Below are 22363 nucleotides of genomic sequence, written 5' to 3'. Positions count from 1 at the left end.
GCGGTTTCCCCCGCCCCGGGTGTCGGTTAGCCTTCATTCGCCCCTGGTGGGGGCAATCCTTAAAATTCCTCCCCAGGGAAGGGAGAGAACTATACCCAAACAGGGGCATCCTAGCACTAAAAATTGCTACCTAACCCCTGCAATGTTGTGGGATGCTAGACCAATTTCCAGCATGCCAAAAGAAGGCTCAAGACAACAAGATGGGTAACAGCTAATCAATGTAATTAAACCAAATTAATAGAACCAATTAGTTCTGGCCAGATGACCTGGATTAATGGATCTAAACACTCCCATTTCTTGAGCCAACTGCCAGAGTCATGCTTTGGTCACGCAGCAAGGTTCAGGGAAACTTCCCCGTCCCCCATGTGCCACTATGTGCACCCAGTGTATGGGCCCAGCATTCACACTGTGGCTCAGCTGGCTGGCATTCATCCCAGTGTGCCTTGCAAGAAAGAATCCTGGTCCAATTTCTCAACCCTCATCTCTATATTTGTCTTTTTAACTACCCAAGAGTTCAGAGTCTCTCCCTTTGTTTCCTTAATGGACCATTACCTAACCTGGTAATTCCAAAAATCTGCCTGGAACAAATTTAAGAATTTGCTTAAAAATTAACTCTAGTATATTAGATCTGTGTGTCTTCTGTTCACCTATTCAAATCCACTATCTGCAGTGACCATGTTCTGTCCCAATAGCTCTGATGGCATTGTACATCATACCTTTAGCTCAGGTTTGGTATCCTGAAATGAAAACAAGTAGAAGGTCCCAGGACAGTAGTATCCATGGAACAGATCATTGTTCTTCACCGTTTGTCCCCAGAAGTTGTTGGAATACAATGCTCTTCATCCCCAGAAAGCATTGGCAGCAGCCAGAGATGATGGGAGTTGCCGTCCAATAATATCAGGAGACCTAATATTATTCGACAGTGGAATTTGCTGCCAAGGAGTGTGGTGGAGTCTCCTTCTTTGGAGGTCTTTAAGCAGAGGCTTGACAACCATATGTCAGGAGTGCTCTGATGGTGTTTCCTGCTTGGCAGGGGGTTGGACTCGATGGCCCTTGTGGTCTCTTCCAACTCTATGATTCTATGATTCTATGATTCTAATGCAAAAGATCCCTAGGCCGCTGTGGGGACAGACAAAAATCACATGTGGGGTAGCATTGAGGGAGGCAGAAGAAGAAAAGAGATATCTGGTCTGCTGTTATGACGGAGTGTTTAACCATCCAGGTTACAGTGAAGGGATATTGCTCAGTAGCAGAGCGCACAATAATAATAATTTATTATTTATATGACACCCATCTGACTGGATTGCCCCAACCACTCTCAGCTTCAGATACATAAGGGCAAAGTTTAATTACAGTGGTACCTCTAGTTATGAACTTAATTCATTCTGGAGGTCCGTTCTTAACCTGAAACTGTTCTTAACTAGAGGCGTGCTTTCGCTAATGGGGCCTCTTGCTGCTTCTGTGCTGCTGGCACATGATTTCTGTTCTCACCCTGGGGAAAAGTTCTCAATTCGAGGTAACTCTTCCAGGTTAGCAGAGTTTGTAACCTGAAGCATTTGTAACCTGAGGCATTTGAACTCAAAGTATGACTGTACTAACATCTGAAGTTAATGAAGCTCAAGTTGCATGGGAGAAAGACCCCTTTGGTGTGCCATGGAGCATAAATGCTATTCAGAGTAGACAGTAATTGGATAGAAGGGCGAATGGTCTGAATCAGAAGAAGGGATATGTACATTATTTTATTATTTTTATTTATTGAGTTTATATACCACCCTATACCCAGAGGTCTCAGGGCGGTTCACAGAAAACAAGCCTCTTTTTTACCCTGCACTTGTGTCAAATTCTCTCCATTCAGAAAGTTATGCCCACTGTCCAAGGCACTGCTTCACAAGGGAGAAGATCTTGGGCTATAGCAGAAATCTCATTAGCATAATAACTTTGCTTGCTCTGAGACTTGAGGACCTTAGCAAAACAAATATCTCACCCTGTAATTTTTATAATTATTGATCAGCATCACTACTTTTAAATGTCCCATGGCAAATCAGATGCCAGGCACAATATAAGCCACAGAAACAGCCCTTTCCAAATGTGACGGCCCTGTGTTGTAGTCTATATAGACGCCTGTCCTATCAACTTACATGAATCCAGTTAGGGAGGTAGATTTACTGCAGGTACATGCCTCCATGTATCCAAGTTTCCTTATAACTTCAGCCAAGACTGAAATGCTGTTAGTGACTATAGGTAAACATGATGGCTTCCAGTTCAGCCCAAGAATGGTTAGTGCGCCACCTGCTTTTCCTGCTGTTGCTGATGCATTATTCTTCTAGCAAGATTTTGAGCTATTGCAGATTGGAAAAAACAATTCAAACCAATTCATATGGTCCTCCAGCAGACATGATCATCGGTGAATTCATATCCATTACCCTAGCAAACTTCAAAATGCAGAAATTTATGGAGAACCCACAATCCTCTGCATTATCTGCTCAGTAAGTAGTTACTTAGTAAGTAGTTCTCAGTAAGTAGTTAGGGACGCAGGTGGTGCTGTGGTCTACACCACTGAGCCTAGGGCTTGCCGATTGGAAGGTCAGTCCCGTTGCTCGGTCCCAGCTCCTGCCAACCTAGCAGTTCGAAAGCATGTCAAAGTGCAAGTAGATAATAGGTAACACTCCGGCGGGAAGGTAAATGGTGTTTCCATGCGCTGCTCTGGTTTCGCCAGAAGCAGCTTAGTCATGCTGGCCACATGACCCGCAAAAACTGTCTGTGGACAAACGCCAGCCCCCTCGGCCAGTAAAGCGTGATAAGCGCTGCAACCCCAGAGTCGTTCACGACTGGACTTAACTGTCAGGGGTCCTTTATCTTTACTTTTTTAAGTAGTTACTTATTGATTGGGAAATTTTCTGTTGGGTCCACTGATTATTCATGACTTGATGAAATAAACGACTGCATCGGCTTCTGTCTTCGGTTCTCCTGTCAGCCTTCACAGGGAACATTCAGATTTTTGTCCCACCACTTGAGTTAGCAGAAATAAACATCATCAGTCTAAGGCACCATATGCAACCTAATCAAATCCCTCTACACCACAAGGTAAACAATATTTTTCAGAGTTGTCTTTCAGGTAGGATATTCATTCTTGTGAAAAGAATTAAGAAGTACATATTCATAGTCCTACAATACAAATTTGGACTTGCTTGAAATGCTATTCTACTCCCCCCCGCCGCAGTTCATTGTTGTGTTTCTGTATTGCTACACTGAAGTGGAACTACCTACAACTTGATATTCTTTTAGATGATACCAAAAAATCACCTTTTCATTTTGAGCCTGATAAACTGCAGTTCCCTCCTTTTCCCTCAAAGCGCAAAGCCCAGCAGTAGGGACACATTAACTTGAAAACAAGTCCCTTCGTTGTGTTCAGTGGGTACAGGGCCCGAATCCTGTTGAAATCTTTGGGGATTCCAAAGTGCTTAAGTGTGGCTACTAGATTGCCCCTGCTTTTTGCCCATATGAGCCCCATCCACAACCCAGCTGAAGTTTTCAAACTACTTCAGCCCATAGATGTTGCAACCCATAGATGTTGCAGCCCATCCCTGTGCCAAAATTTTCTTGCAAGTAAGCCTTGTTCAGTTCCATGGGCTTTGCTCCACACCCCAAACATGCATCAGCTTTTAGCCTGACAGGGCAAATCTAGGCTTACCTACTCGAAGTAATCACCACTGAGGTTAGTGGTGCTTACGCCCAGGTAAGTGGCTGCAGCCATATTGCAGCTTAAATCAGATTTGCGTGAAAGGCAGTTCCACAGAACCCAATGGGATGCTTCCTCTCAAATATTTGGGATCAAGGAGAGCTTTCCTTAACACATGTTTACATGGGAATAAGCAATTTCCAATGGAAGGTTGTGTGATCACACCCTATAATCCCATGCACGATTATATGGGAAGCGAATCCCTTTGAATAAAAAAAGAAGAGGAAGGTTTTGCTTCCCAAGTTGTTTTTAGGTTTTTTTTAAAAAGGAAAGCGTATCTATAAGGCTTAGATTCAAGAGCTGCTAAAAAGACATTGTGTGTTAAAGCACACTGGTATACTAAAGAGTTGTTTCCCAGGTTGAATTGGGAACACATTCCCATGAATATATGGTTCAGAAATGGAAGGGAGGTGGTGGACAAAGCAAAGCAAAGGGAGTGTTGGGAACATGCAATCTAATTTACTCAGTATTAAATCCCACTGTGTTGGTGATTTTGACACTAGTTAAGTGGGGAAAGAATTAGAGCCTGACTGAACTTGGCAGGTTAACTGCTTTTTGTTTCTGAGTTTCCAATATCCAACCCCACCAATTCACCCACACCACAGCAATGGATCTCTTTGAATCTACCATTTACATACTGAACATCTAATCATAATATCTTAGGAGACTGCTGTAGTATCATTAGTTTGAATGGAATGTTCTTGTCCTGTAGGCTGAAACACCCAAGTTAAAGACATGCATGAATCAAAATGAATACTTCAACACAGTTGTTTCTTTTCTGCCATGTTTGCAGTCATTCTTTGTCTCATTGCAGAGTCCTCCCGAAAAACTACCAGCATGTTCTTGCCTTCGTCTTTGCTATGCAAGAGATCAACAAGAATGCCAAATTCTTATCCAACATCACACTGGGATCAACATTTTATGAAAATGCTTTTAATCCTTCGCAAACTTGTTGGAACACTCTTGCTCTTCTTTTCATGGGACAACGAAATCCCCCCAATTACCACTGTAATGGGGAAGATAAATTAATTGCCGTCGTTGGAGGGCTCACCTCCCAAAACTCCATTCAGATGGCCAATATATTAAACACCTACAAGATTCCACAGGTATGTGTGTAGATACATAGATACAACCACAAGGGCAGACATACACAGAAAACCTCAAAAAGCATCCAGGTTAGCTTTCAATCCCATTACATTATGTTTTCTACACTTATGTCCTACGTTAGACTTGGTGTGGGTACATGATTATGTTAAAGCCTCCTAGCTATGTGTTGCCAACACTGCCGTCTCAATTTGCATTGGGATTTGGGGGGGTGGGGAGGATAAACCCATAATACTAATAATCCAAGCTCTGGTTCTTCCAAACCTGGCCATGCCACAAATCATATAATCATAGGAGCATCCAGCTTCCTGCTTAGAAACTTCTCCTAGTTTGAGACTTAATAATGCCAGGGGTGTATACTTAGAAAAGTAAGACCAGGTGGTCAACCACCACAATAATGAAGTATTCTTTTTATGAACAAATGGATGGTTTTCGGATTCGTAAAAATATAATGCCTTTCCCTTTAGCTCAGCTATGGCTCCTTGGATCCAGGGCTGAGTGAACAAAGGCGCTTCCCTTCCTTCTTCCAAATGGTCCCCAATGAAGAAGCTCAGTATGATGGCATTGTTTGGCTACTCAGGAAGTTTGGGTGGAACTGGATTGGCCTCCTTGTTTCCGATGATGACAGTGGAGAAACCTTCCTTCGTACTCTCAGACCAAGACTTTCCCAAAATAATCTTTGTATTTCTTGGACACTGGTGATCCCACTAGTGACAAAATTTTTACCTAATGAGCTACTTCAACAAAAATTGAGACCAATCATGTTTGCTCTCACACAGAGGCAAATGAATGTGATTCTTGTCTACGGAGACAGTCAATCTCTAGAGGCTTTGAGACTGGTTTTAGTCTCCCTTGAGGTTTTCTCTATGTACCCAGTGGAGAGGGTGTGGATTACAACAGCTCAATGGGATTTCACTGCAGTGCTGGTTAGAGACAAATTTCCTTCAAAATCCTTCAATGGCACTTTGTCATTTACACTCCATTCAAATCCAATTCCAGGGTTTCAGGACTTTCTACAGACCATAAATCCATGGCAACCAAATCTTTATTTCATCCAGCAGTTCTGGGCCAGTGCATTCCTCTGTTCATTCCCAGATCTACTTGAAACAACACAGGAACCCTGCACTGGGGAGGAGAAGCTAGAGAAACTCACTGGACCTGTGTTTGAAATGGAAATGTCCAGCCAGAGCTACACCATCTACAATGCCGTCCATGCAGTAGCACATGCTCTCCATAGCATGTATTCATCAAAAGCCAAACAGAAAGTACTGGCTGAGAGATGGATGCAGCAGAAAGTTAAACCCTGGCAGGTACTGTCAACTACTCTCCTCAATGTTAGAAGCACAGGAGTTATTATTAGTGTTCATATGTTTCACAGCTGAGCCGTGGCATGGAGGAGAGGCCTTGGGGATTTTCAGTGGTGAGCTCTATCATTGGGAGGGACTTGATCTCAGTTAAAGGCCACATTCAAAGATCTTGAAATTAATCCATCCCAGGATTCTCCTACTTGGGACTGTGCAAGGGCCAGGAGTGTCCTCTCGTATCAGAAATGGGTTGAAACCTCAGATGTATGCCATATAGAACTGTGGCAATTCAGAGCAGACAGTTCTGGGCTGCAGAGAACAATGGTTTGACTCAGCACAAGGCAGTTGCATATGTTAATGGAGGAGGTTTTTGAATTACCCAGAATCTATGCCAAGTTAAAAACATACCAAATCATGTCTCCTAATATTGAAACTGGAAAGGCTTACAGCTCAATGGCAGAGCATCTGCTTTCATTCAAAAAGTCCCATGTTCAACCCCCAGCATCTCAAGATCATGCTGGGAAAGACTCTGAAACCCTATAGAGCCAATAACAATCAGTGACTGAGCTATTTAGGGCAATGATTTCACTCACTGTAAGGCAGCTTTCAGTGTCCTATAACATACTGATGAATGGTAGTAAAAAGCCAAAGGTCCACTTGTCAAAGGGAAAAGAGAGAGTGTATCAGCCTACAAGGTCTGTGTCTTTTTTCCTCTTGCAATCTAGCTCCACTCCTTCCTGAAGAACATCCACTTCAACAACAGTGCTGGGGAAGGAATCTCTTTGGATGAGAAGGGGCAGCAGGCAGGTGGCTATGATCTCCTCAACTTGGTTACATTTCCCAATGAGACCTTCCAGAGAGTCCGAGTGGGGAGGGTGGACCCTCAGGCCCCCCCAGGAAAAGAGTTCACAGTGAATGGAAGTGCCATTGCATGGAATCCCAAGTTCAATCAGGTGGGCGGGACTATTTCTTCTTTTAATCATCATCCATCATCATTATCTTTTATGAGAAGATCAGGGGATCCAGGAAAACAGAAATGGCTACAAAGGAGAAGTGTGAGAAAAGAAGCTCTGGTACTCACTGATGAAATACTGTTTTTGTTGCTTTGTTGATCCAGAGCTAGTTTGAGGCTAATTCAGAGATCAGGATTAAAGAACAAGGTCTTTCTGAGTGAGGAATTGGCAAGTGTTTAAAGCTCTTGAAAAGGGACTGTTGTGCTCTAAAATGCGTTGTTGCCAACAATCTCTGCCATGCGGAGCCCAGGTAGAAAGAAAATTATCCACCACCTGAAGTGTGTGGTCACTAATGTTGATGGATGGAGTGCTGGTGATATCCTGTCCCAGGATGTTGGTCTACATCAGGCTGAGCCATAATGTGTGGGATGAAAGCATCCAAAATGCTAAGGAAAGTCCTGGTACTCTGAAGGTTATAAAACCCTGTGCTGTCATATGTCTGAGGCAATTAACTGATGGATTGATTGAATTTATATACCGCCCAATACCCAGAAGTCTCAGGGATGTTCAGAGATTAAAACCGACATATAAAAAACACATTTTAAAAGGGCATAGTTATGTCAGTTTGTACAGTTATGGCAAATATGAGCAGTCTAAACAGTTAGAGCAACAGGAATATTCTGTTGTGCTTCTGTCAGTCTGTAACAGTATTTATCTTAGATAAAAATCTATGTAAGATATATGAGCAATGTAAGTAACACCTACCTGCATTGTATATATTAATCTGCAACTTCAAGTACACTAAATAAAAAATTATTCTTATTTAAACTTTAAAAGAGAGCGTCTCTAGGAGGAAATCAGCATTGGGTTATGAGGAATCAATTTATCAAGGAGAAGGTTGGCACTAGCTTCTCTTTGCCATTCAGACATGTGCTGGACTGGCCAAATGGTTAAGTCACAGCACAAAGCATCTTTATCAGGGGGCCTGATACTTGCCCAGGGAGCAAATGCTTGACAACCATCCTCTAATTTCAGTCCTGTGACTTTTCTGCTGCAAAGCAGACATAGATGACAATAAGAGTTATGTAGAGAAGCAAGCTTATTCCATTCAAAATCCCTTCCTTGTCAATACCATTAGATGCTGCCCATTTCCACCTGTGTTGAGAGCTGCCACCCTGGACAGAGTATGTTTGCCCAGCAGGGAAAGCAAATCTGTTGCTATGACTGTGTTCAGTGCCCTAAAGGAAGGATTTCAGTCCAGAAGGGTAAGTGAAGGAGCCCGAGTCAACTGGAATTCCCATCTTCCTCTACAACACAGACATTCATGTTTCAGTCTTATTATGTCTGCTTATTTTCTGTCATGGATCCCAAGCACATGTGTTTATGTTATTGACACATATTCTCCTTTCCTCTCCCCTACCTTTTGCACACCTATTCAGGCATATCTTGTGTGCAATTACATCCACATGGGAGTAAGCACCATTGAAATCAGCATGACATACATCTGGGTAGAAATGGTTAAGATTGCATGCCATAGATTCCCTTTTCTCACCATTGAAACTGCAGCCAACAAATTTTCATCTTCTGTTATTAACAAATAGTAAATTATCTCCTCTATTGTATCCACACAGTTTCAGTCATTAGGAACAGTTATTTCTTGTCAAATATAGATTTTCCTGATGACAGGCTACCTGGCTGTTTCATGCACTCCCAAGTTTCATTACGGAAAGTGTAAAAAAGAAACACTGAGCCACAAACTTAGAAATGCAAAAACATAGGGCTGAATGCAGAGATAGACATGTTTAAGGGGGAAACACTGAAATCAATCTGTATACTGCAACGATGAAAAATAAATATGAATAGATTGATTAATACAGCTGAGATGTTCAGAGAGGAACCATCACTTAGTTGAAAAATTAGGCTTTGGTTCATCAGCTCAGTAATACGTTTTGTGTACCGCATAATATACGGTATCAATAATATTAATAATTATCGCTTCAAGAAATGCTGAAAGCATGCTTCTCACTTTCAGATGCAGATCAGTGTGAGAAATGCCAAGATGATCACTACCCAAATGCCTTTCAGGACCAATGTATTCAAAAAAAAATAAGCTACCTATCCTATGAGGAGCCCTTGGGGGCAATTCTGGCCTCCTTGGCTCTCCTGCTTTCCCTAGTCACAGTTGTTGTGATGGGGACCTTCGGTCTGCACTGGAACACTCCCATTGTCAAAGCCAACAACTGGGGCATCACCTGCACCTTGCTCTCTTCTCTGCTTCTCTGCTTTCTCTGCTCCTTCTTATTCATTGGCAGGCCTACAAAGGTGACCTGTGTCTTGAGGCAAACCGTCTTTGGCATCGTCTTCTCCATTGCTGTTGCTTGTGTGTTAGCCAAAACCCTCACTGTGGTTCTGGCATTCATGGTGACCAAGCCTGGGAACAGCCTGAGGAAATGGCTTGGGAAGAGGCTGGCAGGATCCCTTATCACCTTCTGCTCTCTCATTCAAGCTGGCATCTGTCTTGGGTGGTTGGCATCCTCTCCCCCATTCCCAGAGCTTGACCTGCACTCCCAGGATGGGCAAATCATAGTGCAGTGCAATGAAGGCTCCGACATCATGTTCCACCTTATTCTCGGCTACATGGGTCTTTTGGCCATTGTGAGCTTCTCTGTGGCTTTCTTTGCCAGGAGGTTGCCTGATACTTTCAATGAAGCCAAGTTGATTACCTTCAGCATGCTGGTCTTCTGCAGTGTTTGGCTGTCCTTTGTCCCCACTTATCTGAGCACCAAAGGGAAATACATGGTGGCTGTGGAGATCTTCTCCATCTTGGCCTCTACTGCTGGCTTACTGGGTTGCATCTTCCTCCCCAAAATCTACATCATTATACTTAGACCTGAGATGAACAGTAAAGAGAGGTTAGTAAGGAAGAAGGATGACCATAGTTGAGAGGGTGAAAGAGATGCCATTAGCCAGGGACCTTATGTTGTGGCAAGAAGATGCTATTTCCTTTGCTTCTATCTTTTTCTCCTTATGCCAGAATTTCCCAAACTTTGGTCTCCAGCTGTTTTTGGACTACAATTCCCACCATCCTTGACAACTAGCCTTGCCATCTATGGCTGTTTGGAATTGTAGTCCAACAACAGCCGGAGACCCAAGTTTGGAAACCCCTATTCTATGCCACCCAAGTGTTCATGGTGGCATACATGGCTCTCCTCTCTCTGTATTGCCTTCACAACAACTCTGTGAGGTAGGTTAGACTGAGAGATTTTTATGTATGTTGTTTTGTTGACTTAATCTTTGTTTTTTGGCCTACCTTTCTATACCCCCAGAACACAAACTAAGGAGAGCACAATGTGAAATACTGTTACTTACAGGGGTCTGCTTCACCAGGGTGTTGTCCAAATGGAATATTATGTGGAAGCAATTTGCAGCAGGATTGAAAATGGAGTAGCTGCTGAGTGATTGAAAAATAGGACATCAAAATCATTTGAGCTCTTGTTAATTCATGCTAGTTTACCATTCTGCTTAGTAAAATAAATTAGAAGTTATTGGGATATGACCTTGATCCCAGGAAGACCATAACCACACAGTTCTTAAATAATAGAGGTATCTTTTAAACGAATTTCATTGCTCAAAATTAGGATATATGTGAGAGAGAGCTTTGTATTCATCTACATCTTTTTCTTCTTTTGTTTTGTTCTTTTCTTTTTATTATTTTCTGTTTAGAATAGTTTCTTTTTATTGTATTGTGAAATGTCTGAATAAAACCTTATACAAAAAAAGACGTGTGACACGTGTGTGTGTGTGTTTTAAGAAAAAAAAATCCCCAATGGACCATACAAACATGCAAAGCATCAAGCGTAATATAAATCATCTGGCAGTGGACATACATGTTTAAACTCAGACTTCTGGCTGCTGTGAGAATATTTTCTGTGTTCCTGTAAAAGATATTCAGACCAGCAGCCCTACTTACACACACACTAGATACTCTTTATACATATATATAAACCATCTCTGCACAAGTGAGTGTCATCCTTCCATAAGAACCCAAGTGTTGTGGGCGGTTGTGTGTGTGAGGAAATTGCTGTCACCAGAAAAATACAGCAGCCACAAAGTTTTAGTAGCTGATATCAGGGACTGGCTACACAATCCTCTAGTAGTTGAGTCAACTGGATGCTAATGGGGGGTGATGGGAGCTGCAACCCACCTTCACTCCTGTCTAGTTTTTCTCCCAGCCATAATAATCACAATCACAATCATAACAACATCCCAGCCAATCTGGGTGGCTTATAGCATATCTAAAAACAAGCCTGGAAATCCTGGAATTGAACCAGGGAGGGGGAAAACCTAAAGCAAAACAGCATGGACAGCAAAGAGATTGAAATCTCAGTTCCCCCTTCAGCCTTTTTTATTTTCATGGGGAAAAATGGACCTCACCAAGCTCCATTTTTAAGTGTGTGTGTGTGTGTGTGTGTGTATACCTAGCTTGAATTTACAGAAGCTATTTTCACAGTTGTGCCTTCTTTGCCATGTGGATTTGCCTGTCACGGAATCCCTTCGTGTAGCAGAGGATTCTGGGAAATGTTCTAGTGTAAAGACTCCATTTTGAAGGAAGCTGGCCATTCTTGTTGGGTATCAACAATGCAAAGTGAGTCTGTGCCCTTGAGCAAAAGGTGCACTCTGTTCCCCTTTCATTTTAATATCAAACATATCGAACAAAGTACTCCGCCTAGATATGGACTAAGCTCCAGAAGGCAGATGCATTATCTGATGTTAATTATGTGTGCTTATTTTTTATTTAGGGTATTTGCTTTCCAACCCATTGTCAGAAACATAACTGTATAGTGGTCATAACCATAAATTAAGTCCATACTGGAGGGAATTCCAGGGAAATTGAAACATATTTATCCTATCGATATCTACTCAACATGTAAATTAAGTCCACACTGGAGAGAATTCCAGGGAAATTGAAACATATTTATCCTATCACTATCTACTCAACATATGGCAAGTGGCTGAACTTTCATCCCCTGTCCCAGCCCCAACCCCCAACTTCACCAAGACCTATATAAGAATCGAGGCAGCAACTTCAGAGACAAACTTGCCCCTGCATAACGCGATATCCATCACCTCACAGGACGAAACTTGGGTAAGTTGGAGGCAATCACAAACTCACTTCTGATGCTATGGCTACTGATTTATATTTTGTTTTGGGGGCTCTCACTAGCATTATACCCTATACCCACATATCTGTCCACATCCTTCTTCCAGCAAAGTCCCATTCAGTTCTCACAGGTAAATGAGTATACATATACTATGTGGGTTTGTGGGTTGAGAAGTTGAGGAGAAGAAAACAAGGGCATGGATGTAGTAGAAGAAGAAGTAGAACACTCCCCAGTTTAAGCTCCCCACCCTCCATCACCACAGTTACTTATATTCCAGCTGAGCCAAGGAGGGGGAACTTAAATAGCATGAGGAGGCAAAGAGGGGGGAAGTGTTTAGCTCCCCTCAGTCATTTCCCATTTTCTTCTAAAATCTAGACCTTGTCAACCCCCAATTTTTAAAATTGAATAACACAAGTGATTTCCACAGTTTTGGTTTTATGGAATTCTTGCCACATTGACTCACCTGCTATGACTCAGTCTTGCATGTGGTAGAGGATTCTGGGAAATATTCCAAGGCAGTCTCTCCATTTCTGAAGGATGCAGGCCAGTCTTGTTGCAGGCTAACTATGCACTACCTGAAGTGAGGGTGTGTCCTTGGAGCAGACTCAGCACCCGACTTCGCTGGGACCTTTCAGTTCAAAATAGAAAGTGGTGAAGAAAGTGCCCCTCCTGGATTTGGTTTTACAGTATCTCCAGATGGTAGACCTGTTCTTTGATTCTAGAGTTGTTCTTTGAGTTAAGTCTTTTTATTGTATTTAGAATATTTATTTCCCAATCACCTTCCACACAAATACATTCATGCAACCAAATCATGTGTTTTTATGAGTATTTGAAGTACATCCTTTCTTTCTTCATCTGTACTCTATATATGTCTAAAAGGCTGAAATTCCTTCCTCCTTTCCCCTGTCTCTGACCTGACTAAGCTCCATATAAGAATTAAGGCAGCCAACTTGGGAGACAGAGTTGTAGAAAGAGGAAATCCATCACTTCAACAGGACAGCACCTGGGTAAGCTGGAGTTGGGGTTGGGTTGGAGTTGGGGAGAAATTCAGTTCAGTTTCCATTTAAAGGCAAACTTATTGAATTTGGACTATCTGAAACAATATGAGAGCTGAAACACAGCCACCCTTTGAAATTTGTCTCCCTTTGAATTTTTCAACACAGCTGAATTTCCCATTGAATTTCTCCAGCTTTGTAAGATGGGTTAAGATCACTGGGGGGGACGGGACACACCCTGATAATTCCAGTGATTTTCATTCAGCACATGCAAGGCCACCTCTGTCCTGCCTCTGCCATCTCCATATCTCCTTTTTTTTTTGCTAATGCTAGTGGGCTGCCAAGGGGCGGAGCAAGGGGGTGCGGTGGAGGCGGTGCGCCCCAGGTGTCACCACTGAGGGGGGTGACCAAATGCCAGGCAGCACTCACCACAGGGCGTGCAGCATGCCCGAGCCACGCGTCTTTCCTGGGAGAAAATTGGTTAATGTACATTGCAATGGGCAGTGCTTTTTTTTCTTTAAAATGTTTAGGAGTACTCTCATTTCCCTACTCATATTGAAATATTGCCCCTCAATAATGGATGAGAGTTGATCCTTGAGGGATTGGAGAGGAGGTAATGATTCCAGAGAGTTGTCCATCAATCACAGAAGGCACAGTTGGGAATGACAGTTGCTGGATTAGATTTTTTTCTTGCAGATGTAGCTGTTGAGTTGGTTGCAGTTTCTATCATTCCATTTCACAAAACTGTAAACGGTTTCTTTAAAAGAGAACAAATGACAGCATTAGGTCCAGAAGTTAGGAGGCACGTGAAGAATAAACAGTCTGGATTAATTTTGCTTTCTGATCTTACATTTTCTACATCCCTTAGTCAACACTTTCCCTATGGTGAGGAGAATACACAACTCAGACTTTAGCCTGGCAACCAGTTTTCAGAATACAACATGAATGTGATGGTTGTTGTTGTTGTTACAAATTGCATACCACCCTTCATCCAAATATCCCAGGGCAGTTGTCACGTACAATTTTCTATACAGATAGGCTCTGGCGATCATGGTGGGCGGCACCTAGAGGGGAAATTGCTTTCCAAGCGCAATGCCCCTGCCTGGCATGGGAGCACTCACCTGGGGGCAGTGGGGGATGGCAGCCACCTCAATATTGGGGGGGGTCCTCAAAATATCAAGGGGGCTGAAGCTCCTTGCACCCCCTATACCCGGTGCTCCTGTTAGCAATTACTCTGAATATCCACCCAATCAATTTGTCTGTGGCTGTCGGTGGAATTTGAAACCTGCCTTTTCTCTCTTAATCTGTAGTCCATATATGGGTAAGTGGTTCCTCTTTCTTCCTGCCTTTCCATGCCCTGCCCTAGCCAAGTTCTATATAAGAATGAGCCCAGCAGCCTGAGACACAGACCTGCCACTGTAGGGAAGCAGCACCCATATCCTCAACAGGACGGAGCTTGGGTAAGTTGCAGGTCGGGATGAGCGAATCTGACAATTTTGGTCTCTTCCAGTCTTTCACATCAACTGGTGATTTTCTATTTTAAAAACCAGGACATCCGTGAACTTCTTCCAATGTACACATTTCTGGAATCATTTCTCCTTTCTGTAATGCACTTCTAATGCTATTTTCATGTATATAGGCATTTTTACACATGCTGTATCCTAGTACAGTGGAACCTCAGAAGCCGAAAGCCTTTGAACTCGAACTTTTAGGCTCCCGAATGATCGAAAAACGGAAGTGATTGTTCTGGTTTTCGAATGATTTTCGGAAGCCAAATGTCTGGCGCGGCTTCAGTGGTTTCCGATTGGCTGGAGCATGCTCCTGCAGCCAATTGGAAGCTGTGCCTTGGTTTTCGAACTGTTCCGGGAGTCGAACGGACTCCCAGAATGGATTGGATTTGGAAAGCAAGGTTGGACTGTATTGCATCGTTCTACACATTCCGTGGCTATCGAATGGCACTGCCCACCATGTCTGTTCTGCCAATGTGGCTGCTGGTTCACACTTTGAGGAACTGAAACCAGATTTTAAGGAAGCACAGCCTTTGAAGAAATGGGATACTACACGCCTTCCTTAGATGCTAAAACTGATGGTGATTTGTCCCATGAAAATTTCCTCAAATTCATGCAGGAGCCTAGTCAGCTGTAGTCAGTCCTTTTGTGCGGCGAGATTCCTAAGGAAACGCTGCAGGGGAAGGGAATCGGTGGGATAAGCAAAGGGGCAGGAAAATTCACTGTGCTTGATGCAACAAGGGCAAAGCTCCTGTGGATTTCCTTCAAGAAGATTTCCTTACAAGACAGCTGCTGATTTGCACTTTATTTGGGGACTGCCATCTGCACTGCACTCTACACTTAATGAACTATCTGTATTCTTATGCCAGCAGAGCTCGACTGATTTCTCTCAACTGCTTTCCAGCACAGTCTTAAGTGTGTTTGTGAGGTGGGACATGGCAGGTGACCTGCCACCATGAATCCTGGCACTGCCCAGGGCATAAGGTTTTGTGGGAGTTTTCTTTGTTGTCCTTCATTGGCTCCAATGGAGGGGGAGAATTAGTTACACCATTTCCAGGCAGGTGCTGATGGTGTTCCACTCCTGGGGCCTCTTGCATGAATCAATAAGACTGGATCAAGTAGATCCAAAGCAATCTCTGTCCTTCCTTTGCCTGTTTCTGGGGCTACCAGCAGGGAATTACCTTTTGCTCCCTGAGCTCCCTGTTCCCTTCTGCCAACAAAGATCTTCTCTTCCAGAATAGAGTGTCAGGGACTGGGCAAAGGAGGAGGAGGGGTGGAGACCACCTTCCCATCCTGTCCCTTCCAGGGAGGAGGAGGAGGAGGAGGAGGAGGAGGAGGAGGAGGAGGAGGAGGAGGAGGAGGGAGACAATATAGATTTCCAATAGTGGTTTGTGGGAGGTCAGAACTCCGAGCCAGAGGGGAAAAGTTGGGAAATAATGGGAGAAGAGGAGCAGGCAGAGCCAGAGCAGAAGCTGGCTGACACGTTGTCATTAGACAGCAGTCCAGATCCACCATGTCCCAGAACCAGGCAGGCCTTAAAAGTGGGAGAACAAAGAGCTCGAAGGACAGAGGACACTTAGTGGCACCTGTAGAGAAGAAGATGATGATGATGAATGAGGAAGTGGGAGAGAAGGAGGTGGAGATTCATTCAGGACAACGCCATTATCCAAGAGGCAACTAGCTGGGAGCCACTGACAGCAGCCTGACATAGAGGCAACTCCACTCCTTCTTAACTTTCTTAAGGCAGCCCACCAACCTGAGTGTTATTACAGTGGCACATCAGGTTACATACGCTTCAAATTACATACGCTTCAGGTTACAGACTCTGCTAACCCAGAAATCGTGCTTCAGGTTAAGAACTTTGCTTCAGGATGAGAACAGAAATCGTGCTCTGGCGGTGCAGCGGCAGTAGGAGGCCCCATTAGCTAAAGTGGTGCTTCAGGTTAAGAACAGTTTCAGGTTAAGAACAGACCTCCGGAACGAATTAAGTACTTAACCCGAGGTACCACTGTATTGTTCTTCCCATAAAACAAAAGAAGGACAAGAGCAACAGATTAACAACTCAAAGGCTTTTGATAAATGTTAATACTGCTTTAGTCTAGAACATCGGAGCCAACTGCTAGGAGCTGAGGCCCCTTCACTCCCCATAAAATATTTGAAAGGGCCAGCTCTCCCCCAGTTGATGGGCACTGCCATTCAAATGGTGTCTGTGTGCTGCATCTTGTGATCAATTGTGGGAGCGGGGCTTACTTGCCTCAATATTTTATTCAAGTTAGCATCCCTGGTCTAGAAACAGTGGAGGCTGGTATGTTAGGAGGAATGGGGCACAGCCCCACAAAGCTCTACCTGCCCTCAGAAAGTCCCAGTGTTGTGTGTTCTTTCTTACATCTGGGTGGCACAGGCTGTCCCTTCCTTCTACCTGTTGTCCCTGGAGGGGAAAGAGAACAAAACCAGAATTGCTTGGCTCTGCCTGTCATTGACTCTGCCGCCACTTACCATTGGTTTTACTGCCTTCTGCCCTACAAATCCTACCATTCCCAATGGACACCAGCCTCCACTGGTCCAGAATCCAGGATCTGTGATTCCTCAACAATGGCAAACTCTTTAGGTTCTCCCTTCTTTCCCTAACCTTCTCGTTTTTCTCCATTCTTTTCCTTCTCTTCTCATTTTTTAGAAATTCACATGAAGGAGAATTGTGATGTTAAGAGTATAAAATACTATTTTATTTCTTCCTGCCATCACCACATGGACGAAATGGCAACAAGTGGGGATAGGTTTTGACCTTCCATTAAAGGTCAAGCAGAAGATGGAACATGGTCAGCACTAGGTGCATCTGCACACTAAGCTTATTTGACTCCATGATACTTCAACAATTGCCAACTTTAAGTTTTGGGTTCTCTCTTCTTTCTCTAATCTTCCCATTTATGATTTTAAGAACAGAAAATACTGATTTACTTCTTCCTGCTATCACCACATTGACAATGCCAATAAGTAAGGATAAGTTTTTAATTTGCTGCACATTTCCTTCCACTGAAGGTCAACCAGAAGATGGGGGTTGTCACCTACCTTTGCCTTCTTGGGTTCCTGGTCTCCTATTCTTTCCCAGGAGGTGAGTGCTTTAACAATTATCTGGAAATTCCCCAGAAATTTTAATTGGGGTTAAGCTCATGAGAAGAGAAGACTCCCTGGAAAAGACCCTGATGTTGGGAAAGATGGAGGGCACAAGGAGAAGGGGATGACAGAGGACGAGATGGTTGGACAGTGTTCTAGAAGCTACTAACATGAGTTTGACCTAACTGTGGGAGGCGGTGGAAGACAGGAGTGCCTGGCGTGCTCTGGTCCATGGGGTCACGAAGAGTCGGACATGACTAAATGACTGAACAACAAATATTTATAAAAACAAAACTACTTGTCAGATTTCCAGGTGATGGTAATCCACCCAAGGCTGTTGGAATAAATAACCAGGCAATGGAACTGCCCTACCAACCTCAGTCTGCCCTGAACCACTCCTCATATTCATATTGACAACCAGTCAGGGAGTGGCGCTGCCTGTCACTGACTCTGGATCCACTTACTGTTTGCCTCCTTGCTTTCTGTCCCAATTTCCTATCGGTGCCATGGGGTACCAGTCACCAATGGAAGCAGGAATGTTTAAATTAGGTCTGCATTCATTAATCTTAAAATTATCTGTGCAAATTTGTAGGTGAAGTAGGATTCCACATTGAAAATTGCATTCTAACAGCTTTTGCCCTCCCCATCTTTTTCTTCCTTTACTCCTCTCTCCATTCAGCAAAGGCCAGATCCTGTCCCAGGAATTGGCTGAAATCCCAGGGCAGCTGCTATGCATATTTTGATTCTAAGAAAACTTGGTCTGAAGCTGAGGTAAGAAGCTGTTTCTCACCAACCAAGCTGTAACATCAGGTGCTGTCATGGGTTTCAGGCGACATTTTTGTGAGGAGGGCTATCAGTGTGAGCTGTTGGGAGACAATACCTGGCCAGCATCTTGGTATAATCAAAAGAGAGTTGCTCACCCATTGTGTTCAAGTAACCTGTTTCCACAGGAGCCAAGAAAGCTTAATTAACAGTCAGGAGAGATGGCCTGGCAAGAAGGTACCATTTCACAAGTGAAAAGATACAAGCTATCTCTGCCCCTTTGTCCCTCCAGCTTGCATGTGAGCAGGAGGGACCTCAGGGCTCACTCAGCTGGGGGGGGGAGTGGAGCCTTCCCACCCCCAAGCCAAGAACCGCAAACAAGCTGTGTCATCCTCAGCTCTGCAGGGTGTTGGGATGAAAGTGCCTCATCTCTTGGAATGAGAGGTGTGGCCGTTTCACCCCATGCCTTGAGGGCTGGGGCCAATACAGATTGTTGTTTCAACATCATGGTGTATCGCCAGATTGTGATGTTTGGATGGTGATACATCATGGTGTTGAAAACCTGACATCACCCAGCTATATACAGTTAAGAACAACTATTTCAAACATTAAGATAATAGTTAAATTCAAGGATAAGCTACAAAACCAGATTAAAACACAGGTCAACATTCCACATGCCTGCATAAAGGTAAAGGGACCCCTGACCATTAGGTCCAGTGGTGACCGACTCTGGGGTTGCGCGCTCATCTCGCTCTATAGGCCGAGGGAGCCAGCGTTTGTCTGCAGACAGCCTCCGGGTCATGTGGCCAGCATGACTAAGCGCTTCTGGCAAACCAGAGCAGCGCGCAGAAACACCGTTTACCTTCCCACCGGAGCGGTCCCTATTTATCTACTTGCACTTTGACGGGCTTTCGAACTGCTAGGTTGGCAGGAGCAGGGACCAAGCAATGGGAGCTCACCCCGTTGCGGGGATTCGAACCGCCGACCTTCTGATTGGCAAGTCCTAGGCTCTGTGGTTTAACCCACAGCGCCACCCGCTTCTGAAAAGAGTGCAGCCAAATCATGACTATGAGCATTCTTCCTGCATTCATCCTAGTTTTTGTGTATGAGCTTCAAGGTGGTTTTCTTGCACCAAGATTGAGTGCTTTAATTGCACTCGTGTGCAGCAGGTCCAGCAGGTTTCTTTAGTTTCCCAGCAGGTCCAGAGGATGGAGAAATGGGCCTGGCTTCACTCGCAGCATTTTCTTCACCCCTTTTTCTCTCTTCCTTCCTCAGCTGCTTTAGTTCCCATTTGAAAAACTTCCAACTCTCCACCACTGGTGTTTTATGATTTTTAAATAATTGTTATTACTTATTTGACAAGTTGTGAACCCCTCTGGGAAAGCTTTGTGGGAAAGAGAGTCTTTGTGTGTGTGTGTGTGTGTGTGTGTGTGTGTTAGTAATAGTGGTGGAGCTTATTAACTTGCTTGGCTATTCTCAGAATGAGTGCCTGAGCTATGGCTGTGGAACCCATCTTGCCTCCATCCTCAATGAGAAAGAGTCAGATGTGGTGGCCAATTACATCTCTGCAAACCAGAAAAGCGCAAACCAGGTCTGGATTGGGCTGCATGATCCCACTGAGGTGAGTTGCCTTTACTTTCTCAATTTCAGGCCATTGTCACTGAGTAACGGCTTCTTAGCATCACCATTCCATCCTTACCCGAATCGTCTCCCCAGATTACTCCAATATGTGACTTTCCCACAATTTTCTAATAGAATCCTCCTCTAATATTGTTGTGGAAGTGGGGAGATGATTAACATATTCAATCCTCCTGGCAAACTGGGAATAATATCCCCTCACTCACCCAAGTTTAGGATGTTCCACCATTCTCCAGCAGAGGTTCTTGTTCTTTGAGGAAAATAAGTGGCTCACGTAAATGTAAACTAAGCTTTGAATAATAAAGAAAACTGTAACAAAATAACAAAATAAGAGAAACTAAATACAACAACATGAGGCTAGTCTGAGGCAAGAAGCGAGAAGAAGCAGTTGGTCCCTCTTAACTGATATTCTTAACGGAACACAGACACTGAAGGGAGGGGCTCCGGACTTGTCTCTGGAGCAAAACACACAAGTCCCGCCCACCAGATACCAAGCACTCTACTATTCAAATTAGGTCCCAGTGTTTTTCCTACAAATACAATCGTACCTTGGTTCTTGAACACCTTGTGACTCAAACATTTTGGCTTCTAAACACCGTAAACCCGGAAGTGAGTTTTCCAGTTTGTAAACGTTCTTTGAAACCCTAACGTCTGATGTGACTTCTGTAGCTTCTGATTGAGTGCAGGAAGCTCCTGCAGCCTATTGGAAGCCACACTTTGGTTTTTGAACGTTTTCGGAAGCCGAACGGGCTTCTGGAAAGGGTTCCATTAGAGAACCAAGGTACAACTGTATCTCCATCATAACTGGCAATAGCTTCAAAACTGGCCAACTCTCCACGTGATCTTTGCATGGCCTCCTCGTTTCAAATGAATGTATGATCTGTTCTATCACATTGCTGCAGAAAGGACATTGGAGGTGGTTGGATGACGAGATCTACAATTACAAACGCTGGGATTCTCATCGCCCAGACAACTACAAGAATGAAGAATATTGTGTGCATCTGCTAAAGGACACAGGTAAGCAAGCAATTTGTAGGGACTGATCAAAAAAGGTTTCATGCCTATCACTCCATCAGTTTCAAGTATTTCAAAGGGTAGTATCTGACTTTAAAAATCAAAATGATCAAACTCAATATACTTTGGATAGTCATTGCTATTGATGGTCCATTCATTTGAAAGGTTTACTCTGGGTATTAGTTGAGTGAATACAGTGGCAGAGCTTCATGCTCTGGCACCAGGGGGGGCGGAGAGCAGGTGGGGGAGGAGCTGATGCACATCCTGGGGGCAGGGGGCGCCGCTTGAAGGGCTGGGGCGCCCAGCACTGGTGGGGGGAAGCCACGATGGCACCCTGCCCGGATCGCCCTGCCAGGGGCAGGGCACTCCCCTCTCACTCCTCTTCCTCTGCCAGTTAGTGGATACACTCTCAGCCTGGTGCTCCTCTTACTAAGGTTCACAAGTCAATATCTCTGGAGATCTGACCAGAAGTGGTCCAACTTATTGATCCTTTAGGGACACTTCCAATCATACCATGAAGCAGAATCTTTTTCTGCAGTCAACCTTCATTCTTCGGTTGCTTGTGATCACATATTTTGTTCAGAAAACAGCGATTGTCAAATTAAGGTCTGGGTTATGCCATCTTATATTCTATCATGTTTCTTAACAAAGTGATTAGGCTCAAACAGCATCATCATCATCATCATCATCATCATCATCATCATCGTCATTATTATTTATACCCCACTCATCTGACTGGGTTTCCTCAGCAACTCTGGGTGGCTCCCAACAGAATATTAAAAGCACAATATAACATATAAGACTTTGAAGCCAGGTGATCAGTGAGTGACCTTCATATGTTTCGTTAGTTCTGGGTCACAGCCCTGCTGTGAGTCCTGAAAAGTCCAGACTCACTGGAACAAACTCTGGGGTTGGGGCAAATGTTGAAAATGCTTTTAAATGCTTTTAAATTTTTAATTTTTAATCTGTGGTGTTTAAAATTTGGGTTTTTTGTTTTGTTTGTGCTTTGTCGGAGGGGGAAATAAATGTTTAGTTGGGCCTGGGGATTAGTTTAACTTTAGTATAATTATAAA

General features: G+C 43.8%; 2 protein-coding genes across 3 annotated transcripts in view; both read left to right on the top strand.

Annotated features, from left to right (window-relative positions):
• Positions 1-2394: 2394 nt before the first annotated feature.
• LOC310747343 (vomeronasal type-2 receptor 26-like) lies at positions 2395-10559 on the top strand (the record flags this gene model as incomplete). The annotated part of the gene is made up of 8 exons (XM_083581709.1): positions 2395-2486; positions 4554-4845; positions 5311-6153; positions 6873-7100; positions 8239-8365; positions 8732-8831; positions 9413-9755; positions 10488-10559. The coding sequence occupies 8 exons, from the start codon at positions 2395-2397 to the stop codon at positions 10557-10559; spliced, it is 2097 nt and encodes a 698-aa protein (XP_083437835.1).
• Positions 10560-12191: 1632 nt separating this feature from the next.
• Positions 12192-22363, top strand: part of LOC310748459 (C-type lectin-like) — a 72167-nt gene continuing 61995 nt past the window's right edge. The window contains exon 1 of one of the 2 annotated variants that reach the window (XM_083584279.1): positions 12192-12246. The gene's annotated coding sequence lies outside the window, so the exon portion shown is untranslated. Of the gene's footprint in view, positions 12247-14697; positions 14718-22363 lie in introns of those variants that run through there. The other variant, XM_083584281.1, reaches the window with a different exon arrangement.

The sequence above is a fragment of the Podarcis filfolensis genome (assembly GCF_964270895.1).
Source record: "Podarcis filfolensis genome assembly, chromosome: 13".
Classification (NCBI taxonomy): Eukaryota; Metazoa; Chordata; class Lepidosauria; order Squamata; family Lacertidae; genus Podarcis; species Podarcis filfolensis.
Note: the sequence above shows the minus strand (reverse complement) of the source record. Positions and strands in the feature narration are given on the sequence as shown.